Source organism: Crassostrea angulata, chromosome 7, assembly GCF_025612915.1.
Source record: "Crassostrea angulata isolate pt1a10 chromosome 7, ASM2561291v2, whole genome shotgun sequence".
NCBI lineage: Eukaryota > Metazoa > Mollusca > Bivalvia > Ostreida > Ostreidae > Magallana > Magallana angulata.
In genome coordinates, this window is record NC_069117.1 from 22228310 (window position 1) to 22252585 (window position 24276).

The 24276-nt window shown below is 31.7% G+C and overlaps 1 protein-coding gene and 1 long non-coding RNA gene across 3 annotated transcripts; both read left to right on the plus strand.

The window, feature by feature from the left end:
- Window positions 1-1092: 1092 nt before the first annotated feature.
- LOC128157004 (uncharacterized) lies at window positions 1093-22561 on the plus strand. 2 transcript variants are annotated; one of them, XM_052819351.1, is made up of 5 exons: window positions 1093-1193; window positions 3117-3192; window positions 3633-3807; window positions 3893-3907; window positions 22215-22561. In XM_052819351.1, the coding sequence occupies exons 1-5, from the start codon at window positions 1186-1188 to the stop codon at window positions 22475-22477; spliced, it is 537 nt and encodes a 178-aa protein (XP_052675311.1). In that variant the 5' UTR covers window positions 1093-1185; the 3' UTR covers window positions 22478-22561. The 2 variants fall into 2 exon arrangements, with proteins under 2 accessions (XP_052675311.1, XP_052675310.1); XM_052819350.1 differs by lacking the exon at window positions 22215-22561 and adding an exon at window positions 4363-4785.
- LOC128157005 (uncharacterized) lies at window positions 9579-13361 on the plus strand. The gene is made up of 3 exons (XR_008239784.1): window positions 9579-10074; window positions 10806-10980; window positions 11493-13361. It is a non-coding gene; the product is annotated as an uncharacterized LOC128157005 (long non-coding RNA).
- Window positions 22562-24276: the final 1715 nt, after the last annotated feature.

Here is a 24276-nt window from a genome sequence, read left to right on the forward strand (position 1 = left end):
TAGCGTGTTTTCATTATATAAACCCAAGAGGTATAGACTTCTACATAAAGCCACACGAAGTTTTGTGTCTAAATCTTGTCCATTTACTGTGATAAATTGCAATTTTTTGGTATGAAAGGGTCTAGACTTTTATTAAAAGGATATGTTTTCATTCCTTTTTTTTTATTATTGATTTATTAAAGTGGAGAGTAGACCTATAAAGGGTCAAAATTCGTGGTTTTTACAAAAACTTCAAAAGATATTTATAATTATCAAACAATAAAAGGTATTCACAGTGATTGGTAGCTCAGTGTGATAGGCGGGGGACTCTAAACAGTACCACTCGGCTGAGAAGGTGTTCGAATGATAGTGGACTTTTCTTTTTAAATTCTGCGCTTTTGCTTCCTTTTATGTAAAACATTATTTTATTTAATTGATCTAGAATTATTTTGGTAAAACTTTAAACTCTTCAGATTACGACAAAAATACATAATGATCTTGCCCATTCCAAATAACGTCTTATAAACAAAAGCGCTAGCACAGTCAAAGATTGTTTTATATCACGTTATTTTAATGTTAAGAAAGCAACAATAGAAATACAAAATGAGAAGAAAAGTATTAAGTATAAATGTATGTTTAATAATGATCAAGTAATGTATTTTTATTTTATACATGTACTGATGCACACCTTCAAGATTCCTTTATATGAGATGCACATAAGTCGTTTAAATATCCTAGGTGCTGGGGATTCGACTGGCATTGTACGCTTTTCTTCTTTCGTGTTTGTTCCACAGGGTAACTAAGGTAGTCATCTTAATTTTGATGCTTAGCATTAAATGTTTAGGTTACGAATATCTACGTAGCGGTTAGGCTAACTAACGGACCAGAAACTCAGATTAAATGTATAAGATTCCTAATCAAATAAAAAACCTAACATTTTGTTTGAAAATCACTCACATTATCTAAACATTCACAAGTATAACAAATAAAAGGATGGTTTATTAATAAACAGTACGCGTACTCTCACATATAAAATGTACTATGAGGATAAGTTTCTATAAACACTGTTAAAGTGGCCACTTCTATAAAACTGATATACTAATAATCATTTTTGAAAACTAGACAGGAAAACGATACTTAAACAATATGTCAAAACTTAAAAAAAACAACAGATGAATTAGTCCGGTTTGTAAGGCCAGCAGCTTCATGTTTTGGTAAGAACTTTCTTTTGTCTTCTTCTATCTCTTCTGATACGTCTCTAATTGATCAAACCATAGACACATAACGCCCTCCGTTAAATATCTATGATCACAGTACCCAATGAATACATTATGGTTTAGTAAAAAAAAAACATGTTAAAAGAACAAGTGTAAATGATTTGACCACGTCCAATGTCACAGTAAATAAAAGTAAAAGAAGCAAGATCAATATTCATAATAAGTGTATCTAGGTTCTAGTTATTAATTAAGAACGTTACATTTGTTGTTTCTCTTTGATGTTATATTCTTGCTTATTCGGATACTGAGATCTTCGTTTATAAGGATTTTTCCATTTGGCTTTGAGTTTTCTAAATTTTGTTTTTGTCAATAACTTATCACACATTACTATTGTCCTACCGAGTAGTATACTCTTTTTTAGGTAATCTGAGCTATAAACTCAGGTGAGGTTTTCTGATCACATATTGTATGTTGTCCGTCTGTCTGTCTGTCTGTCTGTCATCTTTTTACATTTTCAACATCTTCTCCAGAACCACTGAGCTAATTTCAGTTAAACTTGGCACAAAGCAGCCTTAGACAAAGGGAATTAAAAGTTGTGAAATTTAAGGTCATGACCTATTTAAGGGGAGGTAATAAGGACTTATTGAAAATTTTATAAAAATTTATCTATCTTTAGTTATCTTCTCAAAAATCATTTGGCTAGGAAAACTAAACCTTATGTTCAGATAATGTTTATTCAAAGTTCTGAAAATCATGACCCCGGGGGACAGGATTGGGGCCACAATGGGGGATGGGGTTACATTTTACTAAGTAATATATAGATATAATCCTTGGAAATATTCTTTTCGTAAACCAGTCAGCCAAAAAAGCTATAACTTGACTTGCATGTGTGGAAGCATCCTCAGGTTGGGTAAATTCAAGTTTGTTCAAATCATGATCCCCAGGGGTAGGATGGGGCCAGAATGGGGGTCAATTTTTTTTTATATATAGGATTTTATTGATAAAAATCTTTTTAAACCGTGTTCTCAGAAACCGATTGGTCAAAAAAGCTGAAACTGGTGTAAAGCATCCTCGGTTAGGGTAGATTCATTAATAGTTTGTTAAAATCATGATCCCGGGGGGTATGGTGGGGCAAAATTGGGGTGGGGTGTTCAAATTTTTACACATGAATATGTATGAATTATCTAAAAAAAATAATCTTCTATTGCATAGAAAAGTTGTAATTGTAGTCAGTTTAGATAGTGTAGTTTAAAAATCACAATCTTCAGGAGTAGGGTTGGGCAACATGGTGGGGGGGGGGGGGGAGGGGGGTTGGTCCAATTTTACAAAGGAAGACATTTAAATGTTCACAAAAACTCAAATGTTATTATATATGGATTTACTTATATGCAAGCTTTTTGACATATTGTCATTCTTTAAAATTATTTAGACTCTCGTCCCATGACAATTCTTTGGTCCCACAAGGGTTTCAAATTTTGACGTAGGTTTATAATCCATATACATGCAGTTGTTTTAAAAGATCTTCTAAAGAACTGCAATGCTCAATATGTGATATGATTGTAGAATCATCCTGTTACAAAAGGGGCTAAGTAATGATTATGAGAATATGCAGGTGAATTATTGTTTTTATTCAGGATCTATTAGACGAAATTGTTCAGATATTATGTATATGACTCCATAAAGCTGATTTTATTATGTCTATTGTTGTTAAGATGAGCGATTTGACCCATAGGTCTCTTGTTTTAAAGTATGGATTATGTTTTATTTGATCTAATATTCAATATGATTGTATTTCTTTCATGTTACTAGTTCTGACCGCCTTCAAATTCAACATATTTCTATTTATGTCAACTAATGCTGTATAATTTTGTTTTACTTAATTAATCTATTAATCTTTGGGTTTTTTTATTTCTTTCGCAGCAGAAAAATGAGTCCCTTGCGAATTATGTTGTTGCTCGCCACAATGGTCGCCATTATTGAAGCCGTTTCATCGCAAGTAAATCAATTATCTTTCAATTTTTATATTCTATTTTCCCATTATCTGGTTAGATTTCAGTCTATTTTAGTAAAAACTTTGTTGAATTAAACTACTGAATATTGTTTGTAACACTACCATTTTTGATACCATCATTTCATCCCGACTGACCAAATCATAAGGTAACTGAAATAAAAGAAAATCTTCATTATTTATACCATATTAATTATTAACCTCAGATTATACGTCATTAAGTTAACCATGTTTTAAACCTAAGTAAAATAACTTTTTAGCATTGAAATCCTACACAACGACGTCATTGACGTCATTGACAAGTTGCTTACAATGTTTTTAACTTTGTATAACTACCTGAAGAAGCAATATTGCTTACAGTTCAAGTTTCAAGAATGCCTTTATTTGCAAAGCTTTTTTACTTCTTACACATATTTTGGTTTACAAAGCCGTTAGTAACAGACAATGTGAAAACAGCGAATCGATTCGGAAACGACCTAACTTTTTATCTAATGGAACAAGTGTATGCCATGAAACCTAAATTAGCAGCGTTGGAAGCTAAAACCAAAGAGATGGAACTTGATCTAGCTGTTGAAAAGAAACAGACAGAGACTCTGCAAAGTCGTGAGTTCATGACTGTGTTTCAAGTGGAATCTGATCCTTCATTTTGTATTTCAAATAAATAATCAAATTTTAATTTCTTTAACAGGTAAAGATTTTAGATGTGAGTATTCACCTTTCTTTTAATTCTTTACTTATCATTATTCTAAAAGGAAAATGTTTTACAATGTGTAAAATAAAACTCATATTTATCTGTAGAACTTGTAATTTAAAGAAAGAAATGAAATAATTAAAGAATAAACTTCTTGAATTGCAATGAAAAAATTATGCTTAGCTTGAATAAAAAAGGGTAGATAGTTTCTTCGAATATAAAGGCAATAATAGTTCAGTCGGGTACACTTGATACAATGGTTTGTCATATATGTTCATATAGTGTTCTCTTAACCAAAATACCTATCTTCTGAATTAAATGACATGTTTCGATATATATATATATATATATATATATATATATATATATATATATATATATATATATATATATATATATATATATATATATATATATATATATATTCTTTAAAAAATCCACCATAGTATTGATTTCGTTGTGTTTAGGTGAATCAGGGGTCGTTGGAATACACACCGACCCTCGCCCTAGCTGGCCACACACACAAAGCGTTACTTTCCAAACTCCATTTGAGGCGAAGCCGACCGTGACGTATGGCCTGTATCTTCTGGATACTGGACACACCAGAAACACCAGGGTAACAACGGAAGTCACTGATATTACCAAAACTGGACTCCAGGTTAAACTGAATACTTGGGATAATACAGAGTTATTTGGAGCCAGAATCAGTTGGATGGCATGTGGACAGTAATATAGGCACGTGCCCACAACATCATTTTTTGAGGATATGTTTTGCTGTATTTTTAATACTGGAAAATCTTGTAATTCAAAACATTCGTTCGTTTTTATTATGGTGCACACATGTTGAAGATATACCATTGATATTGTAATAAATGAATGTACGTACACAAGGAAGACGTTGCATTTCCTAGTTCAACAAATACACTGTTAAACAATAGCATCTATTAGTTAAACATGTTATGAAGTATTACTGCTAAATAATCTTGGATTGTGAAATGCGGTTAATTTACATGAGCAGGAGTTATGGGCCATTCTGTAACGGATATCACCTTCTATCGAAGGTTATCATAAAACATATATATTTCCTCAAACATTAAGTGCATATTGTGTGGGAAATCATACCTTTAATGTCGTCAAAAAAAAAGGACAAAAGAAAGAAAATAAATTGAAAAGAAGTCTTCATCAGTATAAGAGAGCGAAGTATTGTTTTGCAGAAATATAAAGATTTTTTTTAGTTCTTTCATTTGATATAGGAATCATTTCTTAGTATAATGAAGTGATCAAGAACGGCTGGGGCTGATCAAATCCAATAAAGCCCGAGGGCATCATTTTAAATTTGATCACAACCGACCGTATTTGATTATTTGATCACCTTTTGATGTTCAAAGAAAGATTATATATATATATATATATATATATATATATATATATATATATATATATATATATATATATATAAGGTATTGGACCATATGTTACAAATTTGATTCGTAGTGTTTTCACAGGCAATGAAACTGAAAAATATAAACATTTAATTTAAAGATAGATGTCAGTCGATATTATTGACCACCCGATAAACTGGTCTGAATCTTACCTTCATCTTGAACTTAATTAAACCAAAAGGACTGACTAAGATATAGAACTGCATACGAAGTATGGTCCAGAGTATTCTCAATAATAGGATACCGCTTTATTACGTTTTGACATGACTATTCCCATGGACTCGTCTGCGATATTTGGGCGTTAAATTATGGATGTAACGTTGTGACGCGAAGTAAATACTATCCTTGGGGCTGCTTTAATTTTGATTCTAAGAATGAAATTTTCGATGTATGGTTGTTGAGATGTTTCAGATCAGGTAAATCTTTCAAAATTTCTGGAAACGATCTAAATACTTTTATCGAATGTTTTAGAAACCATTTCCAAGAAGGTAGGTGAATAAGGCGTATAAAATGCCTCTACGAGGATAGAGGCTAAGAAGTTAGAGCACCAGACAAAATGTAACATTATAAAGCTAGGGCGTTAAGGTTGTAGATTCGATGCCACTGAAGTTCTAGAATTTATTTTTGGTATAGTTTGGTAAAATATTCAAAACGGAATAAAGTCAGAAATTGCCCTTTTGTAAACTTGTGTTATAACATTATCAAGTATATTTATTTGGAAAAAAATAAATTTGTAATTTTATTTTACGGCTAAACCAAATGGGCATTTGCACTTTCTTATTCCCCACGTCTTCTTAATATAATGTATGTATACACAAATCGTAAAACTGGATAAAGTATAAATTATGAAACAAAATGCCCAACATCTACAATTCAAATTCCAAAATAACCGAAAACTCTTTTTAACAACAGGGTGTCACTATCCAATGTACAGGTAATTTTGGAAGGGGTGGAAAAGGTTATAAATAGCATAGTTACGCACAATCATATGAACATTTAAAACTTGTAAAGAAATTAAGAATGATGTAAAAAATACTAGTATTCAAAGTGCAATAAAATTAATTCAGAACAAAGTAAACAGGGTTAAGGGACAAAAATTCACATGGAAAGGACAGGGACTTATCTCCTCATACAGTAAAACAATCACTTTACAGAATCCAACCTGTTACTAGAAACAAAAAACTAGAGAGCATTTCTCAAAAAATTGATTACGTATCATAAACATTGGAAACCATAAGCAAGTCTCGCATGCTGTGCATACTGCGTTTAAGTGTGCAACATATTGGAACAATTGGATTTATGAATTATAATAGTTCATGCAGTTGAAATAAGTACAAGGGTTTGAAATTTGTTTTAGTTCGAAATCTTTCGCTTAACTTTGTATGTAAAATTTATGCCACCGTGGTCAATTTCCGTTTGATTACTTATTAAAGTATCAAAAATGCTATTGATGAAACGTTTAATGAATTGGACACAAGATTTATGCAAGACGATGCATGTATAATAATATGGAAAACATGTTCGAACAATAAGTGTTGGTTGCATGCGAGGATCCAGATATGTTCAAAGGAGGGATAATTTTGTTTTAGAGAGAGGGATTCTATTTTTTTTTTCACTTAAAGAAGTTGAATTTTATGAAGAGGCCCCTACTCCCTCTCTAAATCTGCACAAGAATCTAATGAATATTGAAGGTATAGGGTTCAAAAACATGTACAAAATATGCATGGTGTTTAGCAAAAATGGGGATATTAATATTTCTTTTCCCTAACATGTCTTTTAAAAAACTAAATGATGTGAAAGCGATGACATTGATAAAATAGCTTTTGGTTGCACTTATCAATTAAGCTGATACATAATAAATTAAGCGGGAACAGATGTGATAAAAATGGTTTTGAAAAAAAAAAATCGTTATCATTAACATGGTTTTAATTTAACCTAATAAGCATGATAAAGACTGACACAATGGTTCATCCATTTTATCATGTCAATATACACAAGTTCAATGAAAAAAAAATCTTTGATTCCCGACCTGAATGAATGTAAAAGCACCCGTACATGTATGTATTTACCGCCAATCTGAACAGGGCTGGGTCATTATCAAAATATGCAGACTTTTGAAAAATGCTAAACATGAGAAAATTATTGCTAAAAAAATTACTTTTATTGCAAAAAACCCATTTAACAAACAATGAAGTAAAACATCTAAAAATTTGCAAACATTGGAATCTACCATTTGGTTGATAATTAGACTGAAATTTAATGAACTGTGAAAATTTTGTCAGTGGTGTAACAGGCATATAGTATAGGAACAAATTCTGAAATAAAATAAAATAATTCTTTTAAAATGATGGACATAAAGTTTATCTCAACAAACTTCATTTAAAGTTATTAGAATTAGATAACAGAAAATATTTGACACATTTACATAGTGACCAACATAACATTTGAGACAAAGTCTTGATGTTACTCAACAAATTTTTAATGTGAGCATTAAAAAGAACACAACTGGATTTTTCTTTTAATGGAGCATAAAAAAGACATTACTATAAATGCACTGGTGTTTTCAAATATACATGTATTATTGTCAGTTAATTTTATTTGGAGAAAAATGTACATGTTACACCACTGATTATTATGTTTTACCACTGACATAAAAGTTACACCACTGACCTAGCGATAATAAAGAAGAGATAAGCGTGTTAAATTTTGTAAAATAAACTAATTTCTTTTTTTGATTGCATTTAAAACATGATAAATTTGATCTCAAATAAAAGTTTTCGTGCCTCATTCTTTCATAATCTGAAGATAGACACACTGTTACACCACTTATAATCAGTGTTACACCACTGACAGAAAAATGGCATGTAGATGTTTTTTTACATGAATTAACTCATTCTTTGATGTTATATTTTTTACTATTGGCATTCACCTACTTTTATCCACCTTGTACCGAGTTCGAACTTTCTTTGGCTCATCAATCTCACAAACAACATCGTCAATACTATACCAGCTCATATCAATCATACATTTTGGACAATAAAGTTGAAATTTCTCCAATTTTCTCCAAAATCTATGCATACAACGCATATACACTTCTTCTTTGTCTATATATGTTTGTTGAAGCTCAGTTAGCATTTGTTATCTTTCAGCATTTGAAAGATTTTAGTATAACATAATAGGGAATGTGAAATGTCTGTGGAATAACATATCTTATAATACACTTTAAGTCATTAAAAAATTGATTTTTTAATAAAAATAAAATGTGGATAATTTCATTTCATTATAAGAATAAATTTGTTTTTACTTTTATCTTTTAATCAAGTATTTAAATGGGTAAAACATAATTAGAGCATACAAAATGTCAATGGTGTTTCAAATAATGTCAATGGTGTAACAGGTCTCATTTTCCAGATTAAGAAAACACAATTGCAATTAAATAGTCATGCTTTCTTTATTGTGACAGTGTCTAACTTGTAAAATTGATAAATAACAATTGTTCCAAATGCTCAAAATATAAATGAAATGGAAGAAAAAGTAAAATAATTAAATAATGTCATGTGGTGTAACAGTTTTGTCAGTGGTGTAACAACAATTTTTGGTTACACCACTGACCGTTATATCACTGATGTATCCATAGTAAATGTAGCAGTATGACCCAAGAGAACAGATACTACACAAAGCTGCATAGCCTATGTTATAATGTGATAAACATTCATCATTTATGTGAAAAACTTTTTTGTTCCTTCATAATAATCCTTAAATAGCACGTTCTCCCACTGACACAGTTTACATTGTATTTTTCTGAGCATACTAACATTTTCTGCCATATTTTCTATCACAATGATGTCATCACTGATACATTTATCTTTTTAGCAGCAGGAAATGATGTCACTATGATCTGGGGGATTCCAACTGTAGTACAATATTATTTACTTGATGTATTTTAAGATATTTTTATATAATTTGCCTTGTAATACCAATGACAAAAAATTTTTGTACAAGCAAATATCTCATCAAATTCATTGTTTTTAAAAGAGAACTTGTTAAGGAGCATAGCAGAAATTAAAATATGAATGTTGTTTTGAAAATAAACGGTGATGTTTGGAATAAAACATCAATATTATTGAAGATATTGTAGGTTAAGGACGTTGGAAAAATTTAATGACAACATAAATTCACTGAAATCTCATAACAAATAAAAAATTTTTATACTTTAAGCAGTAAAATTGTCAATTTATTTGTTCAACAATAAAGGTTAACGTTTCTAAAATCCAATGGTACTGTATATATTCCCCTGGGCCCGGTTTTTCGAAAGGTGGTTAACTCTAAGCCTAACACCGTGTTAACTCTGTGTTAAACTCGGTGTTTAAGTTAACGAAATGGTTAAGTGTTTTTCGAAAGTGTGTTAGGGTTTAACCATGTGTTAACTCTGTGTTAACTTTAATCCACCCCCAGTACCTTGGTTAAGATTTAACACAGTGATTAAATATGGCCGCCAGTGTAATGATTTTGCCACTTCAACTCAAAAAATTGGTATAAGAAGCATTTTCCAGAAATTTTAAAGTTTGAAAAATCTTACATATGATATAAGATACGGAAAAGCAACCGGCTTGACATGAAAAGTTGCAGCAATCTGTATGATATATTTATGGAAGAAGGATTTTACACATGGTTCATACCCCCTATGTTGAAGGATCCCTTCTTTTGAGGAGGCTGCATTGTTGACAGCAGTAAAAGGTACTTTTTTTCTTTTTATGACCTTCACATTGATTATATTGTTGTTGTCACTTAAGACATTTAACAAAAATTTCCAAAATTATTAGTGAAATGGGTACTATAAGTAATAAAACATTGTACAATTTTTTCCTTGAATTTTTAAAACATTAAAGAGAAAGGAATTATCAGCTCCTTAATTGATAAATAAAAATTGAGTGAACATGTTAGCATAATTTTTTTCAATGTTGTTACTGCATATTAAGATTTATCTCCCTTTTGACAAAATGCAAGTGGTGGATCAAAATTATTTCTAAAACGTCTATAGTCTAAATAAATGTTATGCACAGTCAAGCAATGAAAAGATACTAAAATTATATCTGATTGGAGCAATATTGGTATGATTTTTATGTACATGTATTTTATATCATATCTTCCTTTTTTAAATTACTTTTTTAAAGAATAATTGCATTTTAAATTTTTGAAGCATTTAATTTTTAAAACTCCATATAGTTACATGTGTATATTGATTTAATTAAATTAGTGATATCTAAATTTGACCTTATTTATTTCTTTTCACTGGACAGATCCCAATCATGATGCAAATATTTTTTGAAGTTTATCTATTTCAAATGTATTTTACATTATTAAGAAATGCATTTCTGACATGTTTTAAGTATATATCTTTATGATTTGATTTAAAAAAATCTGTTGTTTTGTATTTTAAATACATTTTAAAAATTATTTATTTAAAGATTTGGAAGAAGGAGAACATGGTATGTTCTGCTGGGTGACACTTGCTGTGCTTGGTACCTAATTCTCCCAAAGCCATATCTCATGAGGCCCACAAACTGCAGCCAAGGAAAAATTTAATCAAACATGCATACCAAGATCAGAAGTGAAATTGAGAGGTTCTTTTATTTGCATAAGGTGTGATTCTATTTCTTTTTTTTCACTGAAGGTTGGGTATTTCCAGTTGAAGTGACAATTTTTCAATTATCATGGTATTTCACAAACAAATTATAACAGAGCATTTATATGCTTTTAGACTAAATATATTAACATTAACTGAAAATTTCATGGGAAGTATTATTACATTTACTGTACTCTCAATCGACAAACCTGATTAGTCTCAATTACTGAATTATTAAGAGTTTAATGTCACCTTGATGTGAACTGCTTTGCTAAACCAAAATCATCATCTTTACATGTATATGCATGTAACTCATATTAGACTCATATGCATACAACAGGGTACATACATTTATACATAAATCAGTACATGTTTTCTGTAGTGTCCATTTTAAACAAATTTTGTAATCAGAAGTGAACTTTTAAAAATTTCAGGTGAATATGAAGTTTAGTCCCAAACTACGACTATATTTGTCTTTATTTCACAATTGTTGTCTTTTTGTATACATTTTATCCTTTTTAATTCACAGATTTGCATGATACAGGAATTAACTGCCTGCCTGCATTGTTTATTTGAAGAGAACTTGGAGAGACCGAGAAAGATGAGTATTTGACAACAACCAACCTCTAAGCCTCAAACACCATGCACCAAGAGAAGGAGAACAATTATTGTGACATTTAATCTAATGTCTACATCCTAATTTATAATACACAATAGCCAAAAAAAAATGAATCTCTCTCTCTCTCTCTCTCTCTCTCTATCTCTCTCTCTCTCTCTCTGCTATTAAAACATGTCTAACATGTTTTTATTATGAAATTGTTTAAAGTACCATAAACTGGAAATGATAATTATTAAAGTAATAAAAATTAAATTAGATTGCTGTGTCAAGTTAATCAGGTAATTCAATTCAATTTGATCCCATGAATTAATAATGAATTATTTTTAACTGGCCACAAAATGGTGGGGTTGGAACTCCATGGTACAACAACAATTATGCACATTTTGTGGAGATGTGTGAAATCTCTGTTTAAATTCAATGCATTGTTTCTAAAGTAGGCCGACACATGAAAAAAAAACCTGCCAAGTACTAGCAATGTACATGTACTTGAATGTACTACACGTACTAACAACCTTGAGCTAGCTAGAGCACTTGGCCACATGAAGTTTCCAGACTCTTGAGTGTCGAGAATTATTCATCCCCACCCTTCTTTCTTAAACCTTGTCACGTAGATTGAAACAACAGAAGACGTGTGCGAATGAAGACCCATATGTTGTACTTCATTTCCATGTAGAACTGTCACACAAGTGACTGGTTTTTATGCCAACTGAGACTTTAATTAATACATGAACCTGACAGAACAAAAAAACAACAAATCTGGCTAAAACAAATGTATATCTTTCTGTCATTTATAGATTTGATTCTAAGACACAAAAGTACAAGTTACTCTTGATTTAATTAATAATAATTAAAAAAAATTACCGTATCAAATTCCAATACTCTCTGAAGTCTTCAACTCAAACAATAAAAAATCTTTTAAACCCCATTTTAAAAATTGCAGTGCATTGGATGGTACCTAATTGAATCTATTGAGATGGTGGAATACCCTCAATAAACGATAAGAGGTTGTGTTGAGCTTGTAAACACATTAACAACATCAAAGACATTCAAGGTGGCATCAAGTTTTTTTTACGACAAGAGTTTCAAAGCTCTCGTATCTATTCAAGAATGTTCCTGGTAATATTACCCTTCCTGAGTTGCATGGGTACTATTACCTTTCCTCGTAAAATTATAACTCTCCCCCAGTGTGTGATTTAGGACTCAATAACCAATTCTGGGATTACATGAAACAGTACTGGCCACACCCAAATGGGAGTTATTTCTATGTGGGGGTGCCTGAAAGTGACAAAGGCTGCACGAATTTGAAAAACCTTCAAGCAGTAAACTGCACTCGGTCAACCATCAGGGGAGGGAGGGGACCAATATACTCACAACTTGATTCAATTAACTGGGAATAAATTTAACAAAAGACTCTAAACTCGCAGATAATCGGTCAACAATCACCTTCACAAAGCAAATCAATCGAAGGGCATTAGATGATATCAGTTTTAATATGGTTATAAATGTAGGAAGCAAGTAGAGCTTGTGCTGCATTATTATTTGAATTCAATTGTCAATATTTGGCATGTGATAAGATAAACAGAAATGTGGCTTTTAAGCACACAGTTCAGGTCTCTTTGGACCCCCACAGTGCTGGCATCGCTTTTAATTTACTTTCAACTTATTCCATTTCATTGTTGTGATATTTAAATGCACTACATACACAGCCCTATACACTGCTCATATAGAAAACCTGTTACACAATGGACAATCTGTCCCTGTCATTCCTGCACTTGGCCCTACTCCCTCCCAATCCACATTTAGTGGATCCCTGGTTCTGGAAGAAAAACTTCATGACAGTAATTGTATATTTTAACTTTCCTCCCAGAGTTCATGGGAGTATTTCTAGGGATTTTAATGAGTAATTGACCTCTTATGGTCGGTCAAATCACAGAGATGTCAGTTTGGATCCCGTTAACTTCTTCCCCTGTACTTGGTGACTACCCGTCCATGTTTATGACTGTAATTGCCATGCATGCATGCTACAACTCACAGTCTTGTGATCGTGATGCCTAAACTGCAACAATGTCGGTTTTGTTTTTGTTTTTAATAAACTGAAATTTTCACCAAATACATGGGAATTCAAATTTTATAAAAATACTCTCATTATATCTATCAGATTACCCCTAAAATTATTGATTCAATTTCTGTCACATGTCTTAATTTATTTATAATTTTCACATAATTGATCTGCAAGCAAAAATTGCTCTGTTGCGTAGATCAGATAGAACATGGGAAAAACAAAAACAAATTTCGTACTGTTATTATCTTAATTTGCACGAGCATTCACATCATTGGATTTCGAATCTAAGTGTATGTGAACTTTGATCATGATCTTAATGACCTACTGTGGTTTATACTTAAACAATTGGATTGTGTACCAACAAACCAACTCTCTTGCAACAGAAGTACCAAGCAGCAGAAGTAGTCATCAGTACTACTTCAACTTATACCTTCATAAACTGCGTTTTGGTATAAGTATTGATAAACTATATGATTAAATCATGTGAACAGATTTAATCATGGCTCACAAAATTTTGTTACATGCCTCTGCTGTGAAAGATACAATGGACAAATAACTATGCATTTTAAATAAAACCTATAGATGCATCGCGAAGAATTATACTAATTAAAATATAAGTAGAATTTGTAAATTTACATATTTTCAAAGTTTAGAAAAATCCACAGGACACGAAAAACCATAGCAGTCTTAATATTATAAATGGAACATTTGTATTGCTACATTAAAACATTACAACCATGTCTGTGTTAATAGTAATATGCAATGGCAGATGAAAGTTTATAAACAATATCAAGAAAGAAGTTTGATAAAATATTTTGAACTCTCTATTTGAGACTAAGGACATGCAACATGAGAAAAAGCAACGGTCAGAAAAGAAATTAACGCACAATGAAATGGCTTTAAAGCAATAAGAGCTGCAATTTTCAAGTTGAAATTTTTTTTACGCAAATGTTTGTCTATACTAAAATAACAAAAAATATCATGGTTTTTAAGTTTCTGTTAGCCATTTATTTGTGAAAAAGGCCTTTAAGAGGCCTTAGTTGGAGCAAAATTGAATTTTTGTCCTCTTTTTAAAAATTGATCTGCTATATCCCTTAGATGAAAAATCTTTCCTCTGACGAAAATTAATGATTTTTTTCAAATCTTATTTATTATAAAAGTTGAAGGTACATGTACACTCATTATACTAGCAGGTTTTTACAGCAAAATGAAATTCTGAAAAATACAGCTCATATTGCTTTAACCAATATGGTTTTGGCACATCCCTTATGGCACATCCCTTAGTTGGGAGTTTGATGAAGAAATCCAATACAATAACACCTTCTTTGAAAATAAATTAACTGTATAAATAAGGAAGAGTGAGGTCAGGATCATTGGTATCGTTAAGGTAAAAAAACTATGAAAAGCTTATTCATACATAGTTTAGAAGTTTGATGAAAACAACCTTTATACGTAAAACAATGCGAATGTAAACCTTTGCATTCTCTCTCTCTCTCTCTCTCTCTCTCTCTCTCTCTCTCTCTCTCTCTCTCTCTCTCGCTCTCTCTCTCATGTAAAACAGTATGTTGATTACTTTATATTAGTACTTTTATGATATAATAGAGATTTTCATCCATATATGAAATACCGAATAAATAAACATTAAGTATACACAGAATTTACATATAGATGATTCAGTTTTTCACAGTTTTAGGTGTATAAATGTTATATTGTGTTTTTTAATGAAAAATTGTTGTCTTTAATTACCCATGTTAGAATAAATATTTAATGCATTTATTTTGTATGTTTTTGTCTATAATGTCTATAATGTCCTTGTATAAAAATATGCATTAATACTAGTAAGCCTCTGATAAAATTACCCTTTTATTTAAGGCACATATTTCTTTAAGTTTACATGGAGACAAATGCAGTTATTATTGAATACAAAATGTGAAGAAAAAAAATACAAGTTTTTAGCTCCTTCCTGTCCAAATGTGAAATTTTACACATATATTTACATAGGTAAAAAATCACCCATTCCTTCCAATTGTCTCAATTTAAATTACATGTAGGATATGAAAATGTACATTTTACATGAATTAAAATAACATCTGCTATAATAACTACTTTTGAAATGAAATCACATGCAGGACGCCATGTATTTTTGTCTCTAAAATGCTAAAATTCATCCAATTTTCAAAATAGGTCAATTTTTAGTGTTGGTGATACATGTTTTCAAATATGTGTGAAAATTGACACTAGGAAATTGCCACAAGTTTCATAATATTAGGTGATAGATTTCAAACTACTGCTTTTTATGAAAATCAATACATAGGATGAGGGTATGCATGCAAGGGTATTTCTAAGTGATGTGGTGCTTTTATAATGATAATATCATGTAGATACATGCAGTATTGAATAAGGTTTCCTATTAAAAGAGGTTGAACATCAATTGACCTCTTAAAGATTAAGTAAAGATGTTTTGCTGAAGAAGAACCATATGAATCTATGTTAAATAGAGTAAAGTGGAAATGGTGGGTTCACTTAAATGACCATATATTTCTCAAACCTCAATGAAATTGGCAATATGCGGTATACTTTTTCTCAAAATTGCATAAGCTTTCTTATTCCACGACAAAATGTCTTTTCATAGAATGTAAGTGTAAGTTAAACCCTATAAATTAGTTAGAAAATTTGAACTGTATTTTATGATACATGTGCCTAATTAATTTACACATTGAAAGGAATTTATAATGGTATTTTGAAGCTATTACATTGTACTTTAACAGTGTTATATATAGACAACAAGAAAAGAAAGGATTTGGAAAATTGCATACTATATAGGATGGAACCCTGGAAATTATATAAATGTTCAACATATAATTATATTAATAATATTTCACTAAATTCAAACTTATTGAAATTCGTAAGCAAAATCTTTTTTCTTCATATATAGGAAGTATAAATGAATTATGGGTAACCAAGTGATTACCAAGTGGTTAACTTAGTTAACACAGTGTTAGCTAACCAATGTGTTAAATTGCTTTTGATCAACAGAATTTAACCACTGCGTTAGCTAATCACTTGATTAGGATTTAACACGTCGTTATCCTTAACACAGTGTTAAATTTAACCACCTTTCGAAAAACCGGGCCCAGAACATTATTTTTCCCCCTTTAAATTGACACTGACGCAAAAGGCTGCATATTTTGATAATGACCCGGCTACATTCATGATCGTAGCCGCTAGCCTAGCCGTAGATATCTAGATATATTGAATGGACCACAAGTTTACATGGTTAAGCCGTTAGGTCTCCGTTTTGAAGATTAATATTTTCTAGCCAAAAACTTATTACATCGACATTATTTGTTAATTTGTCGCATCCATCAAGCCACCTCCGTCCAATGCTGTAAAAGACAATTAAAAACTTATTTTTATAAAGTACCTTTTGCTTCATTTTTAAGATTGGTATTACATGTATTTGTAACTTTGCAAAAATTTTATTATATCCATATCTTTACCATTATAATTTTTAAAAACTAATATTAAAACTTTTCCTTTGTTTCATGTCTACGCATTCTATGTTTTGTCATGTCCCTTTTATGTACATTCAATATAAAGCGCTTTGGAGCGATATTTTGATAATATGGCGCTAAAAAATATTACCATTATTAGTTTATTATTATCATTATAATGAAATATATCTAGAATACGGTCTACAGTCTCTCCGATAAGAGTGTTAGACAAGCTCTTGACCTTTAAAATGATATCAAATTGAATATAGCTATCGGGATTACTTTTTCCATGAACGTTATATCTTTAGATGAAAGCTATTGCTTCCCTGCAGCCTGGTAGCAGGCTATGTTGCCACGCCACTAACACCGAAAATACGCGCGGTACGGTTTCTGTGTCATCATCAATTTTCCATTTAAAAATCCATCTAATAAATCTTTATAATCATTGTTGACGAAAGCTGTCGCTTAATTTGCTGCCCTGTGGTTACAAATTAAAGTGCGAAAACAGGTATATATAACGCAATGTCAGGTTGCTGAATTAAAGAAAAACTAATTGGTAAGAGCAATCTTTTAATTATTATTTATTTCTCTTTATTTTTGTTTATATTTGCTTATTGGGATGATTTCGATTTCTTCGTTTGTTTTTATTTGGCTTTATGTTTTTTTTTAAATTTTGTCTTTGTTTTTGATTTTCATTTGCAATAGTATAATCATTGCTATTGTCCTACCCAGTCCTATATTCTTTTTTTTATAGCATGACCTAGTATTAATATTTAAATTTATTGTATTTCAACACAATTTTACTTCTGTCAACTAATGCTGCATCATTCTGTTTTACGAAATGATACCCATCTTTTGTTAATTTTTTTTTTCAATTCTTTCGCAGCAGAAAAAAAATGAGTCCATTGCAAAGTATGCTGTTGCTCGCCACAATGGTCGTTAATACTGAAGCTGTTTCACAAGTAAAAACACATATCCATATTCATATCTATTATTTCCATTAGCTAGATTTTATGGGCCGTTTGACTAATATTTTTGATGGTTTAACTACTGAAGATTCTTTTGTACCTTTTATGATACAATATTTTCTTCCCAAATGAGAAGGTAACTGAAATAAAAAGAAAATCATCAGTATATAATTTAAAGTATAATAATTGTTAACCTCAGATTAAAGGTTATTTGTTAAAATTCGTTTTAAAATATAATACGATAACTTTTTAAAGGGGCATGGTCACGATTTTGCTCGAAGGACTATGTGCGGTATTGGCATTTTTTGCCCCCAAAATTCAAGTTTTATAAAGAGCTTTAAAAATAAAGTGGAAGATAGTTAAAATCATATTGAAAATAAGGGTGTAAAAAGTTTTCACCACGGTGACGTCATAATGTAGAAATGACGTCATGAAGTTGCGTTATTTTGATGAATTGATGTTTTGTAGCAAAATGTGGGTGTTTTCCGATGGTTTTTCGACTGAGAAACATCAAGCGCAGGCTTGCTCAAGTGCCATTTTTAAGTATAATGTGTATAATTATCTGAAGAAAAAGATGTTAAAATTGTACCTGAGCAGACCTGCGCTCTATATTTCCGAATGCAAACTATGTGTCAAAAATGATAATATATGTAAGGAATGAATTCAATAGTTATTTGTTTTATACGATATAAAATGGTTTGGGACAGTTTACGCTAAATATAAACCGCGAAGCGGTTTATAAAAAAGCGTAAACTGTTTCAAACCATTTTATATCGTATAAAACTAATACCGAGCGCAGCGAGAGGCGGGCGAAGCCCGCCTCGCGAAGCGAGGATTAATGGTAACACGTATATGTAAGAAAATCATTGAAAAATGAAAGTTGAATCAGGGGTACTAAGGCCCAAAAAATTTTCTTCCAGCCATGGGCGCCGCCATATTGGCAGCCATTTTGTTTTAAAAAAGTTAATTCGATCATTAGTTGACCGGTACTTATCGATGTTTGTTGCCTCTAAACTCGATTAAAATGTTCCAGTATTTAAATAGAAGGTAATCTGAATCAAAAGAACTAAAAGAGGACACCGAATAAGTTCCAATAGTACTTCAGTCAAGAAACACGACTAGTTCTATGATGTCTTATCAAATTATCAGATGGAAAATAAAAAAAACATTAATATCAAGGAACTGATCTTTTAGATACTGAATAAAGTATTCAATTTTATTACCGCGGCATTTATATGAAATAAATTGATAAACAATGAAAGAAGAAATAAAAAAAAAGGTTCGGAATAACGTAACTCTCTTCGGCTATTTCCGAAGATAAAACGTGTATCACGTTTGAAACATGACGTCATAATGAAGATACTGAGCACGCGACGTTTCGTTAAACTTTGGCTAATGCTTTGAGTAGTCAACCAGGCGGATCCTACTGTGTGCATTTCAAATAGATTTAATTCTACAAAAAACTGCACTGTGTTAAATCTGCGCTCGGTCCAACGGTCACACCGTTTACATATTAAATATTGAATTCATTGCGTATGATTTAATTTTTTTACTCTTCATTGTAGATAAAAACGGTCATTTGACCTTTAAAATGACGTTAAATTGTACAAAATTCAAACGTAACGTCAAGCGTATTGATACGTTTTTGACGTTAGTCTTACTATGACGTAGGCATCATTCTTTATACGATATAAAAATAATTTTTTAGCCAATCAGAAAGCGCCTTACAATCAGAATTAAATTATTTTCATATGTTTGCAAAATTGCAGGAATTGGGTCATTTGGGTGACGTCATAGACAAACAGCGAATGAGCAATGATGTCTAAAATCAAGATTTTTAAGTGATAGACGTCCACTGTATAATGATTTATGAAGATTTGATTTTTATACGATACTATTTAAAAATTGGTTAAAATTGGGGGCAGGTATTTGACCATACCGCACATAACGTTAGTCGTTTTATTTCCTGTTTTTGTTATCTACAATGATTTAAAAATGCATTTCTAATGAGTAGCCAAATTTTAGATTCAATTGTAGAGTGATAAGCAAGATACAGAACTCCCTATTCTTCGTCATGTAATCAATACTCGTGCCCCGTTTTTGTTTGCCTTACTCAAGCCTTGTAAACATTAAAACCGGAAAAATAGTTTTTGACCAAAATCGTGACCATGCCCCTTTAACATTGACCACGACGTCACTGACAAGTTAATGCTGACAATGTTTTTAAGTTTGCAAGACTACCTGCTGAAGCCATATTGCTGGCAGTTCGCTTAAGTATATCCACGAGTACCCAAACTCCGTCACCATAAGCAGAAAACCTCCCGCGTTTCTCTGTAAATTATTTTTTGTGGTTTTTATCATTTGCAATCTCTAAATATAATCTGAAACAATATAATTTATAAAATTATTAACAAAAATATTTTATTTTTATTCAAATAAGCCCTCTGAATACGACGTTCATCACGCGTGCTTATTTTATCTTATGAACCTAACTCCGTCACCCACCATCGCTAGCCAAGGGTTTCTGATCCGAAGCGGTGCGGATCAGAAACCCTTGGCTAGCGAAGATGGTCACCCACATGCTCTATGATATGGCAGGGAATGAAGACAGATTAACAATTTAGTCAAAACTCCATTTGTATCTAGGCCAAGTTATAATAAGTAAAAATGGTACATACAATTTAAATTGTATTTAATTTCATCGAAATGAAATGATCGCCAGAATAAAAAATAGGTCCATGTAACACCAATCACAATGGCCTTTTCAGAATGTATAGATGCCGTTTGATTTATGTCCTTACATATTTCAAATATTTTATATCATTAATTAATATATTACTTATTATATTATTTATTTATTACATTTTTAGAAATGAAGCATATTCTAAATAGCGAAATACCGGATATATCTATACCCTGTATAAGGCAAAAGTATCGGCATGAGCGATTTGACGTTATCATCAAGAGTAGTGCATGAAGGCTATTGCAGACTGAAAAAAATGTATTAATTACCTTAATCAAAAATGTATTACATGTGAAATGTTTCATCTTGACCTCTCTAAAAATGGCTGACCACCGTAAATGATCGAATGGGCCCGCATGTCAGAAATATCGATATTTTAGTGCACCCGTGAAAAAGTTTTAGCTGATTTCACACAATTAATGGTGCATAAAATGAACAAGGTTTAATTCTGTTATTTTTTGACACATTCTTAAATTAAACCGTTGCAAATTGTTGACATTTGATTAAAAATTTTTGACATGTAAAAAATGACGTCATAATGGCACTTGATTTCAAACGGCGAGGAGTTTCCCGAAAGTGACGGAGTTAGGGTAGTGACGGAGTTAGGGGGCTATGCGATACCATGTATTGTGAAAAACCTAACACTTTTTACACATATTTGGTTTCAAAAAGCCGTTAGAAAGAGACAGGGCGCCAACCGTAGACGATCTAATTGTTGATTTAATTAAAGTCGCCATGAAACCTAAATAAGCAGCGTTGAATGCTAAAACCAAAGAGATGGAACGTGATCTAGCAGTTCAAAGGAATCAGATAAAGACTCTGCAAAATCGTGAGTTCATGACTGAATTTCAAGTGGAATCTGATTATTCATTTTGCATTCAAAATAATTTATCAAATTTAAATCTTTATTACAGGTAAAGAGTTTAGGTGTGAGTATACACCCTTTTTCTAATTCTTTCAATGTCATCATTATGAATGAAAATGTTTTAAAATGTGTGAAATATAATTCATCTTTATTTGTAATTTATGGAAAGAAATGAAATTATTAAAATACAAACTTCTTGATATTCAATTAAAAACATGCTCAGCTTGAACAAAAGAGGGGGATATTTTTTCCCTAATTTAAAAGTAGTCATTGTTCTTTCTGTACATTTATTGATATAATGGTTTGTCATATGTACATATAGTGTTCTCTTCACAAAAATACCTATCTTCTAGATTATATGAGAACGACACATGTTTTGATCTACATAAAGTATACATACCAGTATTTCTGATCATTTGTCTTCATAGTTATCGCTGACACAATTTTAGTGAATGTTTTCTTCAGAAAAAAACCCATAGTATTGATTTCGTTGTGTTAAGGTGAATCAGGGGTCGTTGGAATACACACCAATCCTCACCCTAGCTGGCCATATACACAAAGCGTTACCTTCCAAACTCCATTTAAGGCGAAGCCGACCGTTACGTATGGCCTGTATCTTCTGGATACTGGATACACCAGAAACACCAGGGTAACAACGGAAGTCACTGATGTTACCAAAACTGGACCCCAGGTTAAACTGAATACTTGGGCTGATACAGAGTTATATGGAGCCAGAATCAGTTGGATGGCATGTGGACAGTAATATAGGCACGTGGCCACAACATCAATTTTCTTTTTTGATGTGTTGTGGAGTATTTTAACTTTTGGAAAAGCTTGTAATTCATTTTTATTTGAGTGTCTACGTGTTGGAGATATTCCATTGAGATATTGATAGATGCATGCACGTACCAAAGGAGGGTGTTCCAATTCCTAGATAGAGAAGTTCGTGGTTAAACAGTTGCTCTTTTAGAGCCATTTTAACAAGAGATTCGACTTTGGGTAGTTGTAAAAAGCTGCAATGTGACTTAGGTCTGTCTATTTCATTGTAGGTCACTCAGTCATGCCTCTTTGAAATCAACAAGATTTGTCTGGCATTTCAGCTGAGACTACAATCTGTGTATATATTTTACTATATTTACATATTCCAAGTATTATTCCCTCTATTTCTTACGGAAATTTTTAATTAATTCATAGCTCTATAGAAACAGCCAGACTGAAATCTACATGCCCCGTTTATCGATTGGTCGCAATCTACAGCAGCTGAAACTAACAAGAAACTGACAGGACTGAAATTGACACGCCCTGTTTATCGATTGGTCAAAACCTACAGCGACATAATATCACGGACAGCACGAAATACATGCGGGTTATGAACTTCAAGGTAGCGATAATTGCAGAAAAAAATTATATATAACCCGCTAACCCCGGTATGTATTTTTTCTGCAATGTCGCTACCATCACATCACCAAAGAGAGCATTTTATTGTTTAAATGAATACACTTTGATAATTCATGCGCAATGTACACATATCTAAACGTCTCCACGTATATCGAGTGTATTTAAAAATGTCGTCTATATGTTTGAATTTCCCCTCTTCCACATATACAGAAGCGAATTCAGCCCCATCGTCAGATACCCACGGGTGATCGTGTTTTTACTTATCACAAAAACGCGATCACCCGTGGGTATCCGACGATGATAGCTTATCCTTTATGTACTAGTAAATTATATTTTTTTAAATATCGGAAATTGTATGTGGCCTTCTTTTTGCTTGAAACAGGTACGAGGGGGTGCTTTTAAGGGGCAAACTTCTTGGTGTGTGTATAATGTCTTACGACAGCATCTATAAAACACTTTGGTGCGTGTATTAACGTCTTACAATCACGGGTAAATCATGTTGCCAAATGGCCATATTCCAGGCGAATGTACACTTTAGAGCTCCATTTCAAAGTACACCTACCTTAAAATACGGTCTATATTTCTTCGATTCAAGCAAGTTAGCCAACCTTCGGCTCCATGCAGATGCTACCAACATATCTAGGACAGGCTTTCAAATCACAATGAAATCTTGGGCCGACAGCGTATATTGTATGGAGGCTATGTAAGTTGGACGGCATGTGGAAAATAAGTTTTCAGGTATCATGTACATGACAAACAATGATTTTTTTTTTTAACTAAAACAATGAATCAAAACATAATCACAGTTTATTTATTTGTTCAACATCAGAAATATTTTTCTGAATAAGGATTTGTGGAATTTTATAAACATATACGACAGCAAACAATAAGATGCCTAATGCTCAGTGTCATTTTATTTTACAGTTTACTATTGCTAGCCTAACATCTTTAAAATATTCGGGATGAACACTAAAGGATGAACAAACAGGGTTTAATGCTATGAAAATATATTTCAAGAAAAGCTATACCGGGTAAATATGCAACTTACATACAGGTATTGCTTTGCCACACGAGTAGATCAACTATTTCTTAATGAAAACCCCTAAGAAATTTAGTCTACTATGTTTTTTTAAATAATAATTTCAAACGTAGCATGATTTTCGA